This window comes from Lepisma saccharinum, chromosome 26 (assembly GCF_977018435.1).
Source record: "Lepisma saccharinum chromosome 26, izLepSacc3.1, whole genome shotgun sequence".
In the NCBI taxonomy this organism is placed as follows: Eukaryota; Metazoa; Arthropoda; class Insecta; order Zygentoma; family Lepismatidae; genus Lepisma; species Lepisma saccharinum.
This window is the reverse complement of record NC_139254.1, coordinates 49,333,767-49,360,162: the sequence shown is the minus strand read 5'-3', so window position 1 is coordinate 49,360,162 and position 26,396 is coordinate 49,333,767. Positions and strand designations below refer to the sequence as shown.

The 26,396-nt window shown below is 40.6% G+C and overlaps 1 protein-coding gene across 4 annotated transcripts in view; it reads left to right on the top strand.

Moving 5' to 3' along the window:
- Positions 1 to 26,396, top strand: part of LOC145979836 (alpha-tocopherol transfer protein-like) — a 179,555-nt gene that overhangs the window by 119,068 nt on the left and 34,091 nt on the right. Inside the window, exon 1 of one of the 4 annotated variants that reach the window (XM_083112862.1) lies at positions 6,664 to 6,886. The exons of the other annotated variants lie outside the window; for them this stretch is intronic. Within the exon in view, the coding sequence (XP_082968988.1) occupies positions 6,876 to 6,886 (11 nt within the window). The 5' untranslated portion in view covers positions 6,664 to 6,875. Of the gene's footprint in view, positions 1 to 6,663; positions 6,887 to 26,396 lie in introns of those variants that run through there. 4 annotated transcript variants of the gene reach the window in all.

The following is a 26,396-nucleotide window of genomic DNA, read 5'->3' as shown; positions in this document are numbered from 1 at the left end:
TAAAAATATAAATAAAATATGAAATTAGATAATAATAATGGTCAAATTATAGCGCTTGGTGAAAAAATAATAATCAATTGCGTAAACATTGCGGATTAGGCTTGACGCTTTGTTTTCCGTAAGAATTGCTTCACACGCTGGTTGCTGGTTTCCCACCAGCCCATGTGACCACAAGCGAGGCTTTCCAGTGCCATGACCTTCTGAATCACATGGCCACTCGAGGCTCCAGGAGAAAAAGCAACGCACCTGAAATTGCCAGTTGCAGTGACGTAAGCGGATACGATTCACCTGTTGTAGGCAGGCGAGTGTAATCGTTGCCATCCCTCCAAGTCGAAATATCCCTGCCATTGAAGATTTGAAGAAAGGTCTTGTTCGAATAGGTTCATTGGGCTGGACCTACAGTTCAAAGTGGAAGCGAACCCAGACCTACTGATTATAAGGAATCCTTGTTAGCCACTATTCCATTGGGGAAGTCCATGAGTGGAAAATATACATCATTCAACTAAGTGAGAAAATTTTACGAAAAGCACGACGGTGTTATACAAATAACTCTTAATATTTTCATAAATCAAAAGCAATAATAATAATACATTCATTCAGTGTTTTCTGTTCAGGGACAGGTCTTTCCTTGCAACCTCCATGCTGTTCGACCTTCAGGTCTTAGCTTTGTAGCAGTGTAGGACCCATTTACAGTAAAACCTCGTTAATCCGGACTAATGGGGGGGGGGTAAGTTGACCGGTTTAACGAAAGTCCGGATTAACTGAAATAACTTAAAAGAACAGTAGAAAGTGCATTAAAACTCCGTTTATAGCAACAAAACACGTTTATTATGGTGTATTTAAAGGCCTAAATACACTATACAGTACAAAGTCTTCGGAAAACAGAATTTCATCAGTGGTTGACTGCCTTTTCTTTGGGAAGTTCTCTTGCTGACTTCTAGATACATTTAAGGCCTTTCATTCTGCTTTTTTTTGCCTGTCCGGATTAAGCGAAATCCGGCTTAACGAGGTTTTACTGTTTTTGATGTCGTCAATCGTTTGGTATCTTCTTCTTCCCCGGATTTTCTTTCCCTTGACCATCCCTTCAATAGCATCCCTTAGGATACAGTTTCTTCTCATCCAGTGGCCCAATCAATTTCTTCATGATTGTCTCCAGCATTGATCTCTTTTTTCCCAACTCTTTCATTTCTCACTTTTCCAGCCCATTTCACCCGTTCTATACGTCTGCATAACCACATTTCCAGAGCTTCCAGTCGCTTTTTCTTACTTGTCCTCAGTGTCCATGTTTCCGCACCATGTAGAGCTATACTCCATAGAAAGTATTTCATTAGTTGTTTCCTTAGTTATTTCATAGATCCACAGAAAATATTTTTCTTTCTATTGGAAGCGAGTGTAATTGTTAGCACTAATTAATAATAATAATAATAATAATAATAATAATAATAAAGTATTGTAGAAATTGGCGTTAAACAGGAAAGAGGAGAAAATTTCAATAAACCACAGAATGTAATTGTTATAAAAATATGCAAAAGAGCATCCAGGTTATATTTAAGTGCTAAAACTCAATTATGAATATACAGGGTGGGAAATAACCTTTTGTTAGGGGTCTGCAGGAAAAAGTAACAACAATTAAGAAATTATGGTAATACCAAATGTTTACTACGACAATTGTGGTTACAGAAACAAAATTAAAAGTTAGTATGTCCGCCGTTTGCTTCTCTCACAGCACAAGACGATCAGGGTAGGAGCTCAGAAGATTCGCAAACAAGTCCGTATTCCATTCCATGTCACGGAGGACTTGTTCCAGATGGAGTGTTGCCCGGGAATAGCGGTCCGGTCCACGTTCCACTATCATCAAGGACTCAACTGCGTTCTTCAGAATAGCTCCAAAGTGCTCCGCTGCATTCAGGTCCGATCATACACCCGGTCATTCAGAACTGCAGAAGAAGTCAATGCTACTTCGCCGAAGAAGGTCTTGGTTTTAGCATTTGCCTTGAAACAAGGTGCTTTGTCGTGAACTAACTTTTAATTTTGTTTTTGTAACCACAATTGTCGTAGTAAACCTTTGGTATTACCATAATTTCTTAATTGTTGTTACTTTTTCCTGCAGACCCCTAGCAAAAGGTTATTTCCCACCGTGTAGTAAAAAAATGGAGCAAAAATTAATATATTACACTGTTTTCTTTACCGGCGGAGATCTCGCCTTCCCCTGTCCATAACGTTCCCCTCGGAGTGTTCCTGTGTGCGCGTGTTTCTGTATGTGGGGTCTGTCTATCTCTCTCTCTCTCTGTATGTGTGTCTGGTACACACTTAATTGCATTTTACAGGCTAACGAGGGTCTGACGTCAGGACTCAAAATCAAACCAATCCAATGATATGAATGATAAGAAGGAGAATGGCAGTTTGAAACTATCGCTTAGGGGTTTTTTTTTCATATAAAGGAAATAATTACTCGATATGGTATCTGCTACTCGGGTGGTTTCGATTTCCGGGATGGGAGACTTCAGGTGGTAAATTTCCCAGCAATGTCATTGCATTGAGCGGCACTGGGGTTCACCCAGACTCTAATATACGGAAAACACACACACAAACACACAGCGAGAGAGAGAGAGAGAGAGAGAGAGAGAGAGAGAGAGAGAGAGAGAGAGAGAGAGAGAGAGAAAAGTGACGCATTGTTGTTTTTTTTTGGGGGGGGGGTTGTTGTTTTACGTCTACGATATTCTCACATATACAAATACTCGTATAATATATTATATACCCAGGACTTATCCTACAGATTCAAGTGAGGCTGGTAACCATCAACCAATCGGTAATGCGGCTTCAGTTTGAGTCTTGTTGTAAGTCCACTTTAAGCACACACAGCCTAATCGGGACTGGACCTCCTGTTTAAAGTGGGATCCGGATATCGAACCGGAAGCCCTTGATTACAAGCTAACGACGTTACGCAATCGGGAATCGAACTCACGACCATATGCCATTATGCAAGAAAGATGGCTTTTAATCCGCATGTCCGAAGTTTAAATCTCCGCACTGGCCATTCTGAGTGGTTTCTCAATGTTTTTCTTCTGCCGGTATCTATACTCTATCCCAGGAATGTATGGAGCAAGGTCGCGCATAACGATAGAGGAGGGAAGAAAGCCAGTGGGCAGAGCGAAGCAGTAGGTGCTTCTGCAAGGGCTGGTAACTGCAGTCGCTCTCCCCCTCCACGCAATCCCGTTCTCTTGCACGTGCTCAACGGTCGAGCCATCTCGAGTCACTACCGGGGCCGGATTAAGACGAAATTGGGCCCCTGATGCTGCAGCGCAAATTGGGCCTGATGCACTTACTAGTGATGCACCTGATGCTAGCGCTGCTTACTTATATTACGACTCGCCTGCGTATCGTCTGTCATTTATTTCAAACTTCGATTCAGTGTGTTGGCAGTCTTTTGGACCTTTCTTGACCCAATACTCTCGAGTAGGGATGTGCCGAAGCCGATTACAGATGTATGAAAATCGGCCGAAATTGACATATAGGCATCAGAATCGGAATCGGCAAAAATCCGATATTTAAACCGGTACAGATTATACTAATAAGTTTTATATACTAGTTTTGTAAGATTTATTGAAAATTAGGTTATGATTCATCATTATTGTAGAGTTTTTGTAATAAAATTATTGCAAACTCTCATTCAGAGGATCAACCTAACTCAAAATCGGAAATAAAACAGTACATTGCTGATCCAGGATCTGCTGTTGTATTGGAAATTCAGAAGTGAGTATTCAAACCTGAAGCAAGTGCTGAGAAAATAATTGGGCATACCTGCTGCATCAGTATTCAGTGATTGAGTGTTCAGTGTTGCTGAACAGATTTGCGATAAGAGAAGAAGTAGGTTACTTCCTGAAGTGCTTGCAAAACTCGTGTTTCTGAAGTTGAATCTGGCAGGAGTAAATTTCCAACATTAAGAACAGGAATTCATTTTGCATTTCAAAGAGCTGCTTGTGTACTAATGTAAAATCTCTTGAGAATCCATGTTCTTCTTAAAGGTTCACATAACCACCTTTTGTAGATGCAAATGTACATTCGCATCTCTTGAGAATATATATTTATGTATATACATATGACATGCAATAGAAATGTACATAGCAAATTTATTTTTGTCATGCTGAAAATAACATCCCATTTCTGTTTAATAATCTTACGTATCGGAATCGGTTAAATATCGACATCGGTATTGGTTCCAAAAATTATCGGTGAGTACATCGGCATCGGTGAATTTTCAACTTCGTCACTTCCCTACTCTCGAGTGTCATCGTTGATTTCACCCCACTGTCCCAAATCATTGGTGAAATCCTCCAGCGTCGGTGCTGGTGCTTCAGCGATAGCGTCTCCTTTCACCTCTTCTCTCTCCTCTGAACTTTCCCCCTCTTTATTCTCTCTTGCTTCGACAGGTCCATCTTGCTTGGCCTGGCCTTCACGAGCACTCGAACTCGCAACCGCATCCTACGACTAAGACGAAGATGTTCGTACTCCGAACTATGAACTCAATCTTGGAATTTTCGCCAAAAGCTTTTCTTGTTCTGCTGCTAGATTCCTTTTCTTTTCCGCTTTACCCCACCCACTGAGTTGTGACGCCATCGTGAGCGTGCTCGAAACAGTACGAACAATATCACAATGTGAGGTCAGGTCAAAACCTAACAATGAAATACCGTCGATTTTTTTCTGTACAACTAACGTTCAAGGTGAAAAATTTACTACGACGCACTTACCGAACAATAATAAAGTGGCAACAATCACCATGATATTGCAAAAAACGCCGCTAAATTACTAAGTAAACTGTGTAACATAAAATTGATAGCATTAACTTGAAATCTTCAGTGAACAATAAACACAACGACGTTATAATTACGTCACAGCGCAAAGAATAATATTAACTGTATAATAGGTAACGCTGTGTCTAGGCGTCCGAAATCGGGGCTCCAAATTCCATTCTAAGATTTATTTTCAGGTTAATATAGCAAAAGAAAACTGTTCAGCTTTCTGAAAATTCTCGTCTGTTTTCTTCTGGGCCTGTTTCAGGAATGGGCCTAATGCTGCAGCATCAATAGCACCCACCTTAATCTGTCACTGGTTACTACCTGCCCAGAGACTTCCTTTCGTCTGCTTGGTCCAGATATTACCCGGACAGAGTAAACCATAGCTGAAGCCAGGGGCGCCGACTTGTCAAAATTATTGGGGGGGGGGGGCTCTGATCACTGAAATAAATTAACGAATGACTCACTCCCTCCCTTTTTTAAGTTTTGGCCTCAGTGTTCGGAATCTCGTAAAAGCCCATGAATTCCTCCAAAATGTTAAAATTTTCATTTATAGTTCGAATTCAAAATGTCAATTGTTCACGGATGAATATGTCACAAGTTTCGTCAACCATAATAGCAAAATATTCCCAACTTTTAATATCTACTACCACGGAGCGCAAAACAGATCTCCCTAATATATCAATGATCTCGTTCTGAATGTCATGTGAGAGCCATTTGTAGCCCGACGTTCCATCCACTCTCCTAGTTCATGCACATCTTCTTTTGAAACTCTTTTTAGTAAAAATGTTAACAGTACCTACTCATAATTATATGCTTAGTATACCTATAGTAATAAGTCATGTGTTTTGATGTCTCTGGTCATAGCCCCCCAAAGTTGATGGTTTAGCGGTCTCAGCCCCCGAAAATTGATGGTCTAGAACATTTCAAATGTGCATTTAAAGTTAAGTTCATGTGGCACAATTCAGAGTAAACTTTACAAGATAAGCAAAATAATACATTAGATTATATTAAGCAAAATTATTTGGGGGGCTTTGCCCCTACATTGGGGGGGCTCGAGCCCCCTCAAGTCCCATGGAGTCGGCGCCTATGGCTGAAGCCATTAACGAATCCGTATTTCCCCGAGTAGCGTCGTTGCCTTCTAATTTAGGGGTCCCAGGTTCAATACCCGGTGGAGGCACATAGTGGTTCGGATCCCACTATAAACTGTAGGTCCAGTCCCTATTAGCCTTACTGTGCGGAAAGTGGACTTAAAGCACCAAACCAAACCAAACCAAACCAAACCGTATTTTCCCGTTCCCTTTTTTCACAGTTGTCTAATTTATTAGTCTAATAATAGAAATTAACGTAGTACAATTAAATACTATTAAATATAGAAAAGTAATTAATGCAAATAATAAAACAGGAATGGGTATTCCGCTTGTTCATTCACTGTCATAGTGACGATTATCCCACAGTGTAGGAAAGCGATCTTAAAAATGCAATGCAATGCAATAAGTAAGTACAGGAATTATTGAACTCCCCAATCATGTTTGATGCACTTTCAAGTGTCCCTCACCTCCTCTAATCGTCGCCACTGGAAAGAGCAGATAGTGCAGAGTGGTAGAAGAGGACAAGATTGGAACACCGTAGAAAGAGAGGAGAGGTGCTGCTTGTGCAGCTGTAAGCTAAATCCCATACATTATTTCTGTATATATATACGGCCATGGGAGGGTGTATATTATCTTGCTGCTTAATTCCATACACTTTCATTCAGGTTATTTTACGAAAAGGCAGCATTTTCTTGCAGTCACTCGATAACTTAAAAATTCCACCAGAAGCTGTGGAATTCGCACGTAGTTTGCAACACTTGCGAGTGTGTACAATAATGGTTGATGGAGCTTGTGCAGGACTTGCGCACGGCCGCAGTTCTATTGATCCTCAGCTGGAAGCAGAGTTACGGTAGAGTTTGGATTGGGTGTTTGATGGGTGCAGTCATGTGGTGACTGCCGTGACACGAGGAAGCCGGCGCTTGTGGAAAAGTGTGACTGAAACCAAGGCATTTGTGTCTTTCTCAAGACACCCGGAATCACCGAGAGGAAAATGCTGCCACGGTACGTAGATCTTTGTGGATTTTGGCTGGGCTGTTTCCACGTGGGGTGTGGCGCGCTTTGTTCCATAGCTGGTGATTAGTGTGGACCGGATTTTTAGGTGCTGAAAACTGAAAAATATGTATCTTTTATCTTCTAAAAACAAGGGAAATATGTGGCTAAAAAAATCAAAATTCACGGATAAATAAGTAGGTATTCGCTAGTGACGGCAGAACATTAGTTGCTGGCAGTGTCTGGAGGCACATAGTGGTTCGGATCCTAAACTGTAGGTCCAGTCCCGATTAGCCTTACTGTGCACATAGTGGTCTTAAAACTCCAACTCAATCAATGCTTGCAGTGGCGGCGATTAGGAGGGGCGAGGGGGTGCAGTTGCCCCTACTTTTTGCCAGTTCTTACCTCTGCACTGTAGCATCTTAATGCTAAGCCTTGTCTAGCAAGGGAAGTAAACTGTCACGCCCTTAGTTTCGGCACCCAATCACCGCTACTTGTTGCATTATGTTGATTTCAATGAACAACAAAGTACATTTCCAAATTATCAATTGAAATTCCACGTCTATTGTCTCTTACAAACGACCTTTTCACATCACACATAGTCAGACGTGTATATTTGAAGTGCAGGATGTCATTCACACTTACACCATCAATTTCGCCTAAATGTTCGGAGCCTTGTAATCGAGGGGTCCCAGGTTCGGATCCCACTTGAATCTGTAGGTCAGCAGTGCAGCGCCATCGTAGGCGCTGTGACCGGCGTATTGTGGAGTCCCGAAGATGATAGTAATTTACAAATTTACCACGCATTTCGTCTATTTTATGCATTAGCTCTAAAGTATGTATTTACACAAATAATGTGGAAACTTTATTTTGTCAGAAATCTGTACATTTTATGTTCTTTCCATGGAAATATGTTTTATGTGTTAAAGGCAAAATTATGCACTTCCCACACACAGAAAACGATGCCCTCTGTGCGAGAAATTAGGTTTACATTTTGATTCACTTGTGTGCATTTTTGTATTTCGTAAATGTGACACCAAAGTGCATCATATGATGCACGTGAGTATTCCTTTCTGTCGAGATGCACTTTAATGCATAAGCTGATGCGTTTTGATCCACCTTTCTGCATCTTTTTCGATGATGCACTTAAACGTTTGGTTTGAGCTACAGATTTTATGTAGCTCAGACATGCTATTACTTTGGTTCCAGCGTGCAGAAGACATAAATAACGAGATATTTGATAACAAAGTATGACCCGCGTGAGTAAAAACCTATATTTCTCTCTTGCTGGAGTACAGAGGGTCAAGGGTACCGGCTTTAGTAACCAAATGCAAAAAACAGTTGAAACAACCGATATTTCCATTACATTCTGGCACTAGTTACCTGTTTTCAACCTGTTCAAGCAGCTCCGGCAGCCACTCAGCGTCGTATAAAGTGGGTACCTGGAGGAAACTCTGGGGCGTAATGGCGGTCAGGGGCGTAGGGCTGATCACATCACCCCCAGCTCGGCCGAGATCAAGAAAGTGTGGGGTCCTAATCCCACACCCCCTATACGCCTTCATGGCGTGGTGCAAAGCACAAGGGAGCACTTTACATTTCTTGCTTTACTAATTACCTGTGCTTTCGGGAAACTTTATAAGGAAATAAAATAACATTCGCACAGGAAATAACCTTCAATATTACTACTGACTTAGCATGGGAAATAACTTGGAGTGTGCGGCATTTCATACATAACAACAGTATGGGATTCTCTCATGTTATCTAGTAAACCACCTTTTTCATTCATTATAATTGTAGAAATTTGCCGGAAAATATGAAGTTGTCGGACTTCTGTTTCTGTTTTCCTTGCATACCTGCATTGGTGTTCTATTCCTATATTATCTAATTAATATATAATTAATATATAATTAATATATTAGGACTGAGCCTATACCGGCGGTATCGGCATCGGTGAGTATCGTTTGATTTTCTTTTACCGATACCATCAGATACCAAAGATTTTCAGTGACTAGAAGAGCGGACAAAGGCAACAGCTAGTCTCAAAATTTGCCATTTTTAAAAGTTCGTTCACCCTTCCTTGTGGCAGATTGGGAGACCAGCACAGGAAGTTCCATAGATTTTCCTAGAAACACTGGATGAAATCCCACCGTCCTGGGAAGCATATGGCATGGGTAAGTGAATGCTGAACGTAAACGTGACCATGACGGCATGTAACTGCTTAGTTAACGCTATAGGAAATAAACCATTCATTGCCAATTCTTGCTTGAAGATCGTGGTCGTAAGATAGGTGGAAGTTTTTAACCCGCGCCGCACTAATGCCGAGTCAGGTAGTTGCGGAATTCTTGGAAAAGAGGGATGAAGGTCACAGTAAAATTAACTTTGTTTTATCTACGTTCAAGCGCGAAGGGAAATCAGCAATTTATACTTATCCTCTTCACTTCCGTCTTTCGTGTGACTGCCGGCATCGGCCAATGATGGCTATTTATTTTCGCCGATGCCCGTGGCGGAGTGGTTAGCACATCGCGCTACGACGCCAGGGTTCCAATCCCGGCCTGGGCATGGATATTTGGGAGCGTCCATTCAAAATTTCATCACTCGTCCCCATCTTCGCAAATTAGCCAAAAGTGGCACAAAATGCTAAGTAAAATAAACCAAATAAATCAATCAATAATTTCCGCCGAGATTATATTGGGAACATACGGGTTAACTGGACCTACATTTTAAAGTGGGAACCGAACCACTATGTGCCTCCACTGAGTATCGAACCCGCGATCTATTGATTACAAGGCGACGGCAACACCACCGGAGAGGCCCTTCTAAAAATTTATGTACACCACTTCTTACAATAATGTACATAAAATATTTAACAGGAACTTTACTTTTCATCAAATGGACGTAATATCATTCATTTTGTTATTCAATTTTTTTACTCCTTTGACATAAATTTCCTTGCCATGACTGTTGTTCTTACACAAATATTAGCGGTCTTAACTACACATAAGCCAGATGATGAATATTTGCTGTTTTATCTCTGATTTTATAGCGTCTTTTTACTATTTATGTAATAAAAAAAGGTAAAGGTAAAGTGTTCCCCTGTGCATAGCACCACGCCATGAAGGCGTATAGGGGTGTGGGGGTAACGCCCCATACTTTCTTGATCCGGTCGTGAGTGGGGGTGATGTGATCAGCATCACGCCCCTGACCGCCTTTACCCCCCAGGTACCCATGTTATTCGACGCTGGGTGGGCGCCGGGGTCGCTTCCACCGTTAGAAAAGTTCCCGGATTTGAACCGGCCGGGGATCGAACCCGGGACCTTTAGCATGGTAGTAAGACGCGTTACCGACTGAGCCACCGCGGCAATACTATTAATGTAATAACAATATATTTTAGTCAAGATAGAAAGAACAAAATAAGTATAAACGTTGTCTTTCTTCCGTTTCTTAGCCTGTCGTTACATACAACAATACTCCATACGCATCGGAGAAATTAAGTACTAATTAATTAATTTTCATATTACAAATAATTAATAACGTATTAAATAGAAACACTTCTATTATTATATTTCTAAGACACTTGGCTCGGACTGGCTCCCAAATTATATATTTCTAGATACGTGTCTAGTGATGTGACGAGTTAGTATGACTCGGTAACTAGCGTTTTTTATTTTATACTGGAATTATACAAGTATCGGTATCGGCATCGGTGGATATCGTTCATGGTATCGGTATCGGTATCAGCAAATGGTGGTATCGGCTTAGCTCTAGAACAGGGGTTTCCAACTGGCGGCCGGCGGGCCGCATGCGGCCCCCGTTGCCTTTTTCTGCGGCCCGCGAAGCCAGTTCGCAAAATACATTAATTTTATTTATTTTTATTAAAATACATTCTCTTTTTACTGAAGGAACGGATGCTCTGTGAAGAAAGACGATATCAAAGGTAGAATTGGTTTTGCAGTCAATAATGATAATCAGAAGAATCTAAAGTGACGTAACTTTCTCTTCACACCATGCATTCCATCCCTTCGCTATGTGGAATGAACTCGTCTGCTTCCGCGAAGTCTTCACTCTTTGTGTTCAGAAACAAACTGCAGAGCGGCTCTAAAGAGATCTGTTTTAATACGCAAGAAGTACCAAGAGATTTCCAGTGTTCCTTCCAACTCGGATAGTACTGTGACTGATTGTAAAATTTGTTCAAATATCGAAATGAGCAATATCTCCTAAAAACGTAAGATTGAAAATTAAAATAGCTTCTCTCCAACTTGAATTGCGTGATTTGCAAGGCGATGTGTTCCTTCAAACTAGGCAAGAAAAGGGGCCAGAGTTTTTCAAATACCTGTCAAAGGAACGCTTTCCAAACCTTCGTAGTTTTGGGCAAAGAATGACATCGATGTTCGGCAGCACATACACGTGTGAAAGTGTTTTTTCTTCAATGAAGTTAATCAAGAACCGCTACAGAAGCAGACTGGCAGATTCTTCACTGCTTCACCTTCCGAGACTTTCAAATACAGAAATTCAAATACAACTTTAATAAAAGAAGCAGATCGTGCTCAATTTTCACATTGAACACTTACTATGAAGGATTCTTATTTGTATGGTGTGTCTTTAATTTCTTTCAATTCATCAATAAGTATTGGGTTTTTGTGAAATAAATTGTAATTATACAATTTTGATTTGTAATTCCATTGTTTTATTGCCTCATTTTAGAAATGTAGGTCATGCGAAAGTAAGTACTACATTTTCAGTTCAGTACTTACAATTTTTGTAATTTTTAATCCCCCCTTCCAAAAAAAATGCGGCCCGCCTATCAACTGCTGGATATAATTTTGGCCCTCGGACCTTTTGAAGTTAAAAACCACTGCTCTAGAATATATACAATAGCCGATCTCCGTGATAGAGCGATTAGCACAATCCGCTACAACGACAGGGGTCCCCGATTCGAATCCCGGCCTGGGCATGGGTACAATTTATGAGTGTCCCTTTCCTTCATCAATTTCGTCATATCATCATTTAGCCTCATCTTCGCGATTAGCCAAAAGTGGCAGAAAAGTGAAGTAAAATAAACCAATTCCATCAATGAAATTTATAAAATAAATAAGAATTGTTGTAGTAAACCAGATCAAATTTTTGGGTCGTTGACTCACTGTACCCCCTCGAGAACTACGTCGATTTTTTTTAATCGACAGATTTAAACGTTTTACGTAATATAAAAGTGGTTCCAGCGTTAGGAAAGCACAAATAATGGAGATATTTGATCCCAAAGTGTGGCCCACGTAAGTGAATACGTGCAAGTTCGGAGTACTTTCGCCGCTAACTGGAATGTCTATTGCTCGGAAGAGTCACTCAAACTGAAGAGCGAGTCGAGCGAGACTGATTACGTTGCAGAGCGCGTGGAATCAGTGATACCAGTGTTGCACATCCCACTATTTTAACCCTATGTTTATCGTGATTCATTGCTAATCGTGCTATACATCTGCGAGAATGGCTGAATCGCGATCTCCTGTTCAGTGCTCGGCTTTACCCTAGTGTCATTTTGAGCATCATCCGAAGGAAAAAAACTCTTCAAAGTCAAACAAGTTGTTTTAAATACATATTCCTCCTTACGGCAACAAGACAAAAAAAAAAAAAAAAAAAAAAAAAAACAGGGCGTGAGGTGATTTGCCGTCAATGTGCGCACGAACTATGTCTCGGGTGTTGAATGATTTGCGGTTGAGTTTAGGAGTAGGAAACGATTGTTTGTTGTTTTACGACAAAAGAATCTCCCCGGTATTAAAAAATATCGCCGTGAAAAGAAACATGTTATTTATTCAAGCGTGGGAGCGTGCAAAACCACCGCCAGGGCTGAATCAACCGACGAATCAAACGCCCCCCCCCCGTTAGTTCGTTTGAAATAAAGAAAGAATTTATTGTGATCGCAGTGGAAACCCGAACGAAATAGCATCGTTCCAGGTGGTTTGCCAGTTGTGGCTGCACCTTTCGTGGACCGGTAGAGTCCAGCACAGATATTTCTGCCGTGCGATGCGCGACGCAACTCAAGAAGCAGTGTTGCTAATGGAGCAGATAGAAAAATCGCTACAGTGCGCCGATGCACAGCTGTTACATACAACAAGAAAATTAGAGAATTCAGGTCTATCTAACGTTGAGTTTTAAACGTCATGCATTATACCAGGACTAGGATTAATATGTACTAATAAGTCGCTTTGTATGTAGCTACATACATATGGACTAAAAATTTGCAAAATATGAACTAACACATACGTAAAATTACCAAAAATGCTGCAAAGAAGACTTCTTCATACGATTCCTTATTTGAGTGATTTCAAACAAAATAAAAAAAATATATATTATTTTTCATTGCATTAATGCACTGTTCACTCCCAAAACCCGTATACACTGGTACGGAACTGCAACGGCAGATAATAATAGCATGCCAACGTGTTAAACCGCGACAATTGGACCACAACACTCCTCCTCAAGCAGTATTATTATTTCCTCTCTGTGATCGGCGACAGTCGGTTGCCTTTGTTGTACATTTACAAACGATGCCGGCTTCCACAACAATAACAAGTACATATACTGCCACTAGACGATAAGCTGCGCGGCTTTTTCTTTTGCTATGAACCAGGGCCGTCGCTAGTAATTTTGCCTCCCTGGGTGGTGGCGGCGGCAGATGCCGCTCCATTTCGAACACCCCCCCCCCCCCGGTACGCAGCAACGGGAAATTGAAAATCAATATATTCCTAAGTAAACATCAAAATATAAAATAAATAATGAGACTTCTTATGCTATTTCAATACTATTAAGCGAAAAAGAATATCTCGCTCGACCACAGTTTTCAATAGGTTTATTTTTTTCTTCTCTTCAAATTTTGCCGCTCTGGGCGGTGGCACGGTTCGCCCTCCTCTTCCGCCGGCCCTGCTATGATCTTGGTCATCCATCAAATCATGGCAATTTTAACACAGAAAACAATATGCATCGCATTAAGCAGCAAAAATGACAGCCTCCTCTATGCAATTTCTACAAGAACACATGCCGGAGCCAGAGTTGAAATGATGTTGGAGCCACATAATTTATTTATTTTGAATAATTCTAAAATTATGAAATATGAACAATTTGTGAATTAAACCTGTTGAAATATGTAAAATTGAGTATATTTTCCTTAAAATGTAAAAGTAAGTCGTCCTCCGTAGTCGAGCGGGTTAAGGCGTTCACTCGTCTTGAGATCGTTCGCTGCGTAGGTTCGAACCCGGCTCTGGTCGGAATTCATTCGGCCTACGTATAGGGCCGGTGGCAACCCACCATCGTGAGGAAATTGGGAAGCTCCGAGTGAGTGAGCGTAACCCGGTCAAGAAGACCTACAACAACGGCTGGGGGTTCGTCGGGCTGATCACCCGTCACCCCAATACTGGTCTAAGACCTCCACGCTATAACAGGTGACGGAGGAACAGTGTGGGAGGGAGACCAGCAGTCGGTAAGTAAGCCAAGGCTCTCAAGGGCTGTAGCGCTGTGGATTTAGTTTTAGTTTATGTAAAAGTAAGTATTTATTAAAGTTAGAAATATGGAAAAATATTGACAATAGAATGTACCTTAAATCACTACAAACATTACTATTCGCAAAGATATCACAAAATTTCAGCGATATTTCGTCAAACTAAAAGTATGTATTTACCTATAAATCCTAGCCCTGATTATAATCAGTAGATAACATTGAACACAGCTATGAGTTCGGTAAATTGTCTACAGTTCAGAAGCACCCGCACACAACGTCAAACCGGTGAAATACTTAGCATAAAATAAAAATATGGTGCTTCCAATCCAACAAAACTCACCGTCACTTTACCTGCCTTTCCCCTTCCGTGACAGAAATAGTGCTTCATTATTACAGTTGGCAACACTAGTTACTAGCTAGCCAATGAACATGCACTGCATAAAAGAAGCAACCACTTCGTCATGCTATATTGCCACATTACCGTCCCTGCCGAACGGTGTGAACCGCAAGCTGGAGCGCTATTCAATTGTTTTCAATGATATTTTCGTGAGCGTGTCCAGGAATGGAATGACAATATGGCAACAATAGCCAAGGTTGGCGACCAGGGTAGAACACGTGATGCTAAGAGAGAGGGAGACGAAACGAAAATTGGTATCTACGCAACGGCAAAGACATGTGTGTTGTACTCTATAATTGACGCTAGGGCCCATACCGTCGGTTCAGAAACGCTTCTCTAGGCGGACCACTTGCTAAATTGTCTACTTTCTGGAAGTGATATCCCAACCTTTGCCACCTCGGAATTAAATCCAGCAAATAAACATGACGTAAGAAGCATGGACGTCCGGAGATTTTTTTCCAGGGAATGGCAACTAAGGTATTTTTTACAGGTGGACTCAAACGAGGCATATTTTCCCACCATAGTATTCGATACCCGGTGGAGGCACATAGTGGTTCGGATTCCACTTAAAACTCTAGGTCCAGTCCTGATTAGCCTTACTGTGCACAAAGTGGACTTAAAACAAAAAACTCAATCAATCAATTTTCCACTATAATAGTGAAGTTCCCAAGAAAACACTGCTTCAGTCTGAGATTATCTTGTTCCTTCAACGCCTTTATAATTAAATTATGTGTGATATATATAATTTTTAGGTGAACATTCATTTTTCGGGGGAGGAGCCGTGGCCTCCCCTTGCCCCTCCTTCCGAACGTCCATGGTAAGAAGTAAGCCTCCAGGTTATTGGTCTCTTAATCCCTTTTCGGTCCTGACATCCCTCAATAGCTAATTGCGACTTCCACTTCGAAGTCAGTGCATTGGGTTTGGATTGGATTGTGCACACTTTGTGCACAGTAAGGCTAATCGGGACTGGACCTACAGCTTAATCTGGGATCCGAACCACTGTGTGCCTCCACTGGATATCGAACCCGGTGGAAGTCGGTGCACTACATAGGCGCACCCAGGAATTTTCTATGGGAGATGGGGGGGGGGTTCCAGCCAAATGAAAAACATGAAAAAGAAAAACTGGTATATATGATTCTTATTCTCAAGCAACAACTGGGCCTCCCCGATGTCGCAGTGGTAGCGTCGTCGCCTTTTAATCAAAGGGTCCCGGGTTCGATACCTGGTTGAGGCACATTGCACAGTGGTTCGGATCTCACTTTAAACTGTAGGTCCAGTCCCGATTAGCCTATCTGTGCATAAAGTGGACTTAAAACATCAGTTCAAACTCAAGCAATAACTTCGTTGCTGGAAAAATTAAAAAGTCCCACAGAAGAGTGAAACGATTGATAAATGCTGCTGTGCATTTCCAAACGGCGATACAAGGATGAGAAATTTTCCATTATAAAATTGTGGGAAAAAATGAATTTTCTGTTTAACATGAATGGCCCAAGGAGGGTTCTGACCCCCATAACTCCCATGCTAAAGAATATAAATATTTATGTTCAACCCTATCTCAGGCGCTGCTTTGTAGCCTTCCCTGCCATTATAAGGTGTCACTGAAGGAGCCGTTCGACACTAAGTGAATGCTAAGCAGGACATGCCGAAACAACCGACTTCACATTCCAATAACTCCGTCTGAATACACACATCCTATTTCGGCCTCTTTTGGGTGAACTTCACATGTGTGAGTCGCATGTCACCGAAGAGGTACGTGCAAGGGAATGAGTGTTACTACTGGTAGACCTCCAGATAGTGTACATCTACCTTTACAACTATTCTTTCAAATCAGCAAGCAATGTTATTTGTACATTATCCATTGTCTTATTATAACACCACGTGTGAGACAAGATAAGAGGCTATCTACAACCCAGGGGTCCCGGGTTAGAATCCCAGCCTGGGCATGGGTCTTCGTTGTTAGTGTCCCTTCATTAATCTCATCATATTACCATTCATCCTCATCTTCGCGATTAGCTAAAATGTCAGAAAAGTAAAGTAAATGAAATTAATCAATCAACAAGAGAAGAGATGAGAAGTTCTATCTCAAAACATATTTTTAAAATTGATAAAGAAACTCTAGACAATGAATAATGCCCAATTTACATTGCACGCTAATAAAATAACAATTGTCACTAACATTCAGAGTAAAGGTAGACTACATATTAAAAAAAGGAATTATATCTTAAAACCATGAGATACATAGCCTATTTGTGATAAAAGTCAATTTTAGCAAAAAAGAGTGAGTTTCGTGTTCAAATTCTATATATAAAATGATGTTTCCGTGTAATTAATGTGATTATAATCTCAAATTTGGTTTGTAATACAAGTTGTCCATAAAAGATTGTATTCCTTTCTTTTTCGGCCCATGATGTGGTACACCCAAGGGCGAAAGAAACAGTAGGCGAATTGTCCATCAACATTTTCATTCGGTATGCATTACACAATGTGATTACAATGAATTGAAATAATGGCTTTATCAGAGAACAATACCTGCTTCGAACCAATATAGTTTCATTTCTTAAAACAACACAGGATGTAGAATAAAAAATAATGAAAATAGTCGTGAACAATTTGCCTAAAATTATCTTTGCCGTTGCAGTATTCGAATCATCATGTCTCCTGTAACAGCAATCGGTGTTCTCTTGCCTTTGCTGGGTAACCTTCCTTCAGTAATGTCGTACACTGAGGCTCTGTCTGAAAGGTACGAAGTACAGACTTGAAGTATGATCTTGGCGGAAGTGACGTCACCTAGTACAGTTCGAAAGCTCCAAGAACAGAAGTACACAAGTTCACAGCTCGCAGTGCAGATGGTTGGTGACTAAGTCACGTGGTTTCCCGCACACGTTGTTCATTTGTTTAAAATCACGGAGGTAGAAAGCCAGCAACACAGGTTTAGGCCAGCAAGTTGTTGGTTATAGTTCTTCTAATGTGTGGAAATGTATGTGTACGAACATTTGTAAATGCTATGTGATTTCTATGGTGAAAAATAAGTGTTTATAACGCGGGGAAAACAACGTGTCCTTAGTTTTATCTACTGATCGTATTTGGCGCTGCAGTCGAAGTGCAATTCGAAAGACTTTCACTTCCAGTCCACGACTTGAAGACCGCACTGCAAGACCATACTCGGGGGATGCTCGCTTCAAGTACGGTCTTGCACCTTTCGGACACGGCCTGAGTCTTAATGGGGATCTTATTAGGTGCATTAACCCCAAACTGTTACATTAAAATTGCCTTGAAATGCGATAACAGATGTTGCTTTTCCATACTTTACCACAAAATGAGTATTTTGTTTGACTTTTGTTATTCTTCAAAAGAACATTGCGCATGCGCAAAGTGAAACTTTCACAGTTAAGTTGACTGGCTCCTGTTGCAGATCTCTTCACATATTGATAACCAGGCAGGGAAAAATGTACATTATTTTACAATGTCCTTCCAAGTGGGGACATTTACTGGCACAGCATACATGAAAAAGAAACTTGTAAATATAAAACTCACTGCTAAAAATGTATTGGCAAAGTTTCCTCCCTTCATGAAATTCTGTAGTTGGACAAATCACTGCAGCCGGTTCCTCCTATAGGAGAGACAATTAGACTAAAGCCGTAATAATTTATTACCTAGTGATGGCGTTCTAAATTCTGTGATGATTTTTTAATGAATGCGTTTTCCAGGAATATTCTCGATTGGTGGTAAGGGGAAAAACTTTCTTTGAACGTTTTCCATAATCTGGATTACCTTATTAATAGGGAGTGGAAGTTGATGAATATCATCTTTTTTCTGACACCTCTGACACGGTGTCCATTAAATATACACTATATTACACTTCGTCTAGAACCCAAAATAGGTAATTTTAAAGTGCATTTTTTAAAACTTTTTTGCCAATTTTCAGGTTTTAGGCCATTTTCCCCGACTTTCGGCCATTCCCGTCATTTTTCGCAATATTCGGTGTATTGTTTTGTCATATTTAGTCACTTCTTTAATTTTGGTCATATTCTTGAGTCTTTTCACCAAGGAGAACATAGGCCTATATATATCTCGCAGGATTGCAATTTACGAGCTTTTTCATTAAATTGTTTTAAAATTATTAGGTTGTTTCCATTGGAAATCCTCGTTGCATATTTTAATTGAATGTGCACGTGCTATCGTTTGGTGCCTTTTTTTTTTTTGAAAGCAAGATTGCATTTTGTTTAATTTCCTTTTCATTTCAATTTTTAACCTGACACTAACAAATTTAATGGTCATATTTTGCATTTTCTACGTAATTTTTCCCATTTTTTAGAACATTCTATAGGTCATATGCGTATATTTTTTAGGTCATCAAATTCCGCTCCCTACTTATTAATCTTTAAACGATTAGCATTTGTATTGGAGCAATGTAATATTTAGTCTATTTTCAACAGAAGTATTACATTTGTAATTTAACAAGAAATGTTACAAACTCTTAAAAACCTTCTCCATGGTTTAGTGGTTATGTCGTCGCCTTGTAATGAAGAAATACCAGGTTTGATACCCGGTGGAGGACTGCGGGACGGCATGGGTTCGAGTCCTCCTGGGCTCAGTCTCTGGGTTCTCGGCCTGTCTATAGGATCGGTGGCAACCCACCATCGTGAGGAAATTGGGGAGCTACGAGTGAGTAGCGTAATCCGGTCTCGGAAATCTCCTATAACGGCTGAGGGTTCGACGTGCTGACCCCACGTCACCCCCATTACAGGTTGAAGATCTCCAGACCTCTATATCCTGTCCCAGCTAACAGTGGAGCAGGGACGCGCATATCGGCAGAAAGTGCAGCGTTGCCAACCGTACGGTCCTGACCGTACATTTACGGTCCAGACCTTAGTCCGTATGCTAAATGCACGGCTTGTCGAAATTCACACTTGCAGTTTTATCCCTAATATTTCCCTAATAAATTCTTAAACCAATCGTACGGACCTGGAGACAAAAATACGGTCCGGTCCGTTTGCCATGTGCGTTCGGTATTATCCTTCTCAAAAGTTTGCAACGCTGTATAGTGAAAGAGGAAATCGGGAAACCTCCCGTCCCCCATTACGCAATCCCGTTTCTCTCACTGTTCATTGGTGGAGCCGCCTGGCGTCACTACTTGCACAGAGACTTGTTCTCGTTCGCCTGGTCTATAGTTAGGTGGTACGGATAATAGGTAGGATTGCGGGAGGGAGACTGCAGCCTAAAGATAGGCCCAGGCCCTTTCGAGGGCTGTCGAGCCATGGGTTATTGTTATTATCATACTCGGTGCAGGCACATACTTATTCGGATTCCATTGTAAGCTTAAGGATCAGTCCCGATTAGCCTATTTGTGCATAAAATGGACTTAAAACAAAATCTGAATATAAATCTTAAGTGGTCTAAATTTTATATTATGCTGTGGAGGATATGCGGCAAATTTCTTATTATGTCCAGTCTACTGCTCAGAAAGTGATTCATTTATTGGAAACATTCATAACAGGTTAAATAGCCACTCGTTGGCCGCGCAGTACGTGCGATCTTAATGCGTAAGGTGTGTTTGCGGGATCATTACGTGTTGCGACATTTGATCTGCTGCTAACTGTTCCATGCTCTCGAAACACACATAAACGCACGGGGCAACACTGCTGAGCCACATCACCGCTCCCACACGCTTCATCGTGCCTCTGACCCAGCTGCATCATGGACAAAAATCCTTGCATTGAGTTGGAAACATAGGCGTGCGCACGTGGAGGCAAGGGGGCAGTTGCCCCCCCCCATAATCATGGACGTCCGCAGATTTTTTAAACGGAGGGACAAGCAACGAATTTTTGAATGGGGTATATTACCCCGATAATAGTGTTGCCCCCTCAAAAACAACACTTGAATTTGAAATTATCGCATTAATGTAAATTACTATGTCTGAAATCAAATTATACATGTAAAATATATACTTTTAGGTTGACATTCGATGTCTAAGAGGGAGGTGTGGCCATTCTTGCCCCCTTCCAGACGTTCATGTCCCTTCATTATTATACTTTCACCTAGAAATTTAATGTAGAGGAATCTTATCGCTGTTATTAAACAATATTATACTTTATACTCTTAAAGAAGATAAAGTATTTTCAAGTCGATTAAAGTTCAAATCAACTACGGGGGAAAGAGGTGCAGTGGCTCAACCACAGGGGAGGGTAATGCCCAACCTTGGACGGAAATCAATTCTGGGGAAGCAAACGTTGAGGTAAAAGAAAGCAAGACTAGTAGAATATAAGAGTAGCAGGACAAGAGAATACTCAACATGCATTAATTCTTCCAGACGGCCAAGAGCACTTTCAGGGTGGCACAAAGGGAAATTGTCCCATCGATATCAAATTTTATAGAAATAAAAATACATTCGTAAAATATCGCCTTTTCTTACAGTTTTGTCAATTTCAGAGCCGTAGTTAGGGGCCGGCGGGAGTTGGCCCTGGGCGCCGAACGATCTAAATGAAGAAAAATGTGAAAGAGAATGCCATGACACCCTATGGGTTTTTTTTGTGCCATATTAAAATCAATATTGTTTTCAGTTTGCAAAAATTTGGATCTAAAAATTTCTTGCTCGCTTCGCTCGCAGTTTTCTTCTTTTCTGTAATGCATTGTACATTACCAGAGAGAGAAGTTATAACTAGTAAGTACTTCAGACTCTTGCTGCTAAACAGTTTTGTCTTAAATGCATGATCACAATTGTTTGGAGGTAAAGAAGCGCGGCACATTTCAAAGATTAAATGAGGTTTTTCTTTCCAACTGAAATTTCTTCAAGGCTTTTGCCCTCCCTAATCAGAGGATCTGCGTACGCTATGGTTGGAAAGTCCTACTTTCTGAGACTTCTCCTCACCTTCAACTTGGTCTGTTTTTCACTCTAAGGCAATTTTAGACCGAAGCGACATGCGACATGGCGGGCTCATATCGAAGTGAGAAGTGAAAACATCTGCAGTCTCCTAAAAAAAACATTCCCTGCGCATGCGCAACGAACAGACCGAGCCGACAAGCAGCGTTGGCAACCTCCTGATCAGAAAACGTTCTGATTAAACTCTTTAAATATGCTGAATGCGACTGAATTGTGCTAGAATTTATTATTATTATTAATTTATTATAACTGTTTTCGGATTACTATAGTTACATGTTCAGTTTATGCATCTATTTTAGATTTGTGAACTTGTGTTATTAATTATTTACTATAGTTTTACAATATTGGAAATTTTCCAATTAATTTAATTATAATGGTTTAACTAATTAAATACGTTGAAGATAGTTATTGAAAAAAGTGACTACAAACGGCGGCCCACTTGTTTTACTTATGACTTCATACCAATTTCCTACAATAAAATGTTGTTCTTTAGCTAAATAAGGGACGATAAAGAAAAGATTAATAAATGATGATGGACCGAGTTTTGGCTAGGAATACTTGGCTCTGGGTCGGTATTCCACCTTTTGATTGAAACATGTCCACCGGAGAAGTGAGTCTGCGGAATCCTCACAATATAGTACTTGAATTCAATTCTTCTGTCTTCAAGGGAGACACGTTTGCAGATGATGCTAGCTTTTCCCATTCTGCCAAATACAAAGTGCTAGGTGCCAACGAAGTTCAAACTCTGCTACAAACGACAAGCGCATCTTGTCTCACCTCGAGTTCATTATCATTGTCAAGACTATCTTAGGAAAGCAAATTGCAAAATATGTAGAAATGGACATGCGATGTTATTGTATTGCATCAGTGCGCTCCTTTCACTCACTACCCATTAAATCAAATGTTCTAATTTGCTTGTGAGGTATCAATGTGGTGAAGATATTTTTTGGCTTAGCCATATTTGAAAGTCATACAGAACTGTAGAAGCCAGGGTCATCGTCGCCCGGTGGGAGAAGGTGGGCTGTGGCCCTCTTCGAAATATTCGTATGCTCCAATCCTGCCAAACCAAATAGCCTACAAAAGAAATTTCCATAATAATTTTGCATTGCTAGACTGACTCTCTCTCTCTCTCTCTCTCTCTCTCTCTCTCTCTCTCTCTCTCTCTCTCTCTCTCTCTCTCTCTCTCACACACACACATACACACACACATACCTATCGACCCAAGTTGTGTTTTGTTTTATTGAGAAAAGTTCCTGGACCGTATTTAAATTGATCCGGAGAAAAGGTTCCTGGACCGTATTTAAATTGATCCGGAAAAAAGGTTTCTGGACCGAAATGAAATACTTTTAAAATAAAAAGGTGCTTTACGGTCCAGAAGCCATTTACGTTTACTGATTTTCTCTCCTGGACCGGAATTGAATGTATTTAAAATTCCTGGACCTTTAACAACCCTACTCTGAGGACTATAATATCCTAATCTACTAGTAGGTTAAAAGCTAAGGCTGCAAAGGGCGCTCAGCACTATATTGACTGTTGGTCCTGACTCAATGAATGAATGAATCAAAAAATATGTTTGCGTGGACACGCATGGTCATCTTGCACCCTTCAAACAAACGTGGAAAGATCCCCTTATCCAAGCATGGTAATATACGAATATCGAGAGAGAGGGAGCTTAAAAGACGAAGTGGAGGCGAAGCACGGGAAGAAATTAAGTCAAAGCGAGAGAAAGAAGAAGAATAGATGGATAGAAACAGAGGGCGAAATGAAAAGAAAGTGAGAGATTAAAGAACGGAGGAAGAAAGATAGATAGAGAAATAGAGAAGGGGAAAAGGAAGGAAGATATGAACAAGCAAGAAGAGAGGAAGAAGGAAAGAAAGATTAAAAAATAGAGGAAGTGAGAAATACAGTGAAACCTTGATAAGTCGAACCTCAACATCTCGAATTCCTTGATAAGTCGAAATTTTTGTAACCCCCTTGAATTGTCCATAACACTCAATACTAATTTTACCTCAGCAACTCGAAAAAACCCTTCATATGACGAATTTTTGTGCAGTTTACGGGATGCCGTTCGAGCTCAATAACTCGAAGGTAGAGTATGAGAAACCTCTATGAGTCGAAGTTAAATTCTAATCACCTCTATAACTCAAAGTTTTAGTCACACGGACCTCAATAAATCGAAGTGTAGGGTGCGACGTTCAGAATGGTCAGTAAACTTTAGACCTCAATAACTCGAACCTTGGTAAGTCGAAATTCTTTCCCCCCTCAAGTTCGAATTATCAAGGTTCCACTGTATATATAACTATCTATTGTTACTATTTTGGATTGGAACAGACGAGCGGATTTTTAGGCTCACAAGGAAAGAAAAAGTTTCTTCCAATTAACTTGATCGAGAGATTTTGCCTTCGAGCAGCATGTTCCAGGAAGAAACATTCAGGATGGACTAGTTTTGTGAGGCTGTGTGAACACGTGAGGTAGGGCCATGTGACATACTTGAGACAAATCACCAATCAAGCATACGAGCTGGACCAGTTTTCTTTTCTACTTCTCAACATCTTAAAGAAAGAAGAATGTGAGTTAACAGTAAACAAAACACTGGTCTACTCAGGGTTAGCAAATATATTGAGGACAGGCAGGGAGATAACGTGGGCTTAGCGAGCACATTTAGGGCAGTAAGGGAGGTACGTGGGGTTAGATATCACATTTAGGGCAGGCAGGGAGGGAGATACGTGGACCCTCATTGCTTAGGGTAGGTTATGTATTCATGTTCACTAATTCCACGCAATTCATCTTCTTGCACTAAATCTATTCCCTATTTCCACGAGAATCCTACGTAATCATACAGTATGTGCTTCCATGAAACTCGCAGATTCCAATTCTGGCGGAGAAATGAAATCAGGGCCGTTAAAGGTCTAGGAATTTTAATTAAATTCAATTCCGGTCCAGCAGAGAAAACCTTTTTATCTGTAAGGTATTTCAATTCGGTCCGGGAACCTTTTTCCCGATCAATTTAAATACGGTCCAGGAATATTTTTTCTGAATGAATTTAAATACTGTCCACGGTCCAGAAACCTTTTTCCCGATCAATTTTAATAAGGTCCGGGAACCTTTTTCCGAACCAATTTAAATTCGGTCCGGGAACCTTTATCCCAGGATCAATTTAAGTACGGTTCAGGAATTTTCTTTTCCGAATCAGTTTAAATAGGGTCCAAGTTCCTTATTGAAATGAAACAATACGCAACTTGGATCGAATGCAGACCTGACGATAAACAATTATCCACTTGTGAGCATCAAAGGCTAATCCAGGTGCTGGCTGTCTCGAGAATCTAAGGTACAAGGTAGAAATGAGCCAAACCCAAACATTGCGGTCTCGTTCCCCCTCTCTATGTAGCCCCATTCCATCGCGCGCTTTCCTTCACTTGGTTGTAGCAACATTATCCGTCCCTGTTGTGATATCAGCTGGGAACACAGCAGCCTCACTCTTTCCTCACGTTACCTCATCAACGGCTCCTATTGGCTGCGGTTTCTGGATCGGATGCCAGAGCAACACGTGACGGGTTTGTTTGAACTCAATGTGACGTCACGCTAATATAATCCATTGCGTTATGTACAGTAACTCTTCGACAAGGGAGTTTTTGAACCTGGCACACGAGAGAACAACAGAGTTTTGATGTATTCCCTGTGCTAGGTTTTCTACAACCGCAGTGTGATATTCCAATGTAAAACGTAACCGCGGACATTTTTAGAAGGCAACTTTTAAACGGTCAATCCTGGTCCAGGAATTGTAAATAAATTCAATCCCTGACTGGGAGAGAAAATCAGCAAACGTAAATGAGTTCCAGACAGTGTATAACCTTTTCATATTTAAAGCATTTTAATTCGGTCCAGGAATCTTTTTCCGGGTCAATTTAAATACGGTTCAGGAACCTTTTATCCAGATGAATTTAAATTCAGTCCGGGAACCTTTTTTCCAGAATGAATTTCAATTCGGTCCAGGAACCTTTTTTCCAGAATGAATTTCAATTCGGTCCAGGAACCTTTTTTCCAGAATGAATTTCAATTCAGTCCAGGAATCATTTTTCCAGAATGAATTTCAATTCGGTCCAGGAATCTTTTTTCCAGAATGAATTTCAATTCGGTCCAGGAACCTTTTTTCCAGAATGAATTTCAATTCGGTCCAGGAATCTTTTTTCCAGAATGAATTTCAATTCGGTCCAGGAATCTTTTTTCCAGAATGAATTTCAATTCGGTCCAGGAATCTTTTTTCCAGAATGAATTTCAATTCGGTCCAGGAATCTTTTTTCCAGAATGAATTTCAATTCGGTCCAGGAATCTTTTTTCCAGAATGAATTTCAATTCGGTCCAGGAACCTTTTTTCCAGAATGAATTTCAATTCGGTCCAGGAACCTTTTTTCCAGAATGAATTTCAATTCGGTCCAGGAACCTTTTTTCCAGAATGAATTTCAATTCGGTCCAGGAACCTTTTTTCCAGAATGAATTTCAATTCGGTCCAGGAACCTTTTTTCCAGAATGAATTTCAATTCGGTCCAGGAACCTTTTTTCCAGAATGAATTTCAATTCGGTCCAGGAACCTTTTTTCCAGAATGAATTTCAATTCGGTCCAGGAACCATTTTTCCAGAATGAATTTCAATTCGGTCCAGGAACCTTTTTTCCAGAATGAATTTCAATTCTGTCCAGGAACCTTTTTTCCAGCATCAATTTAAATACGGTCCAGGAACCTTTTTTCAATGTAACAATACGCAA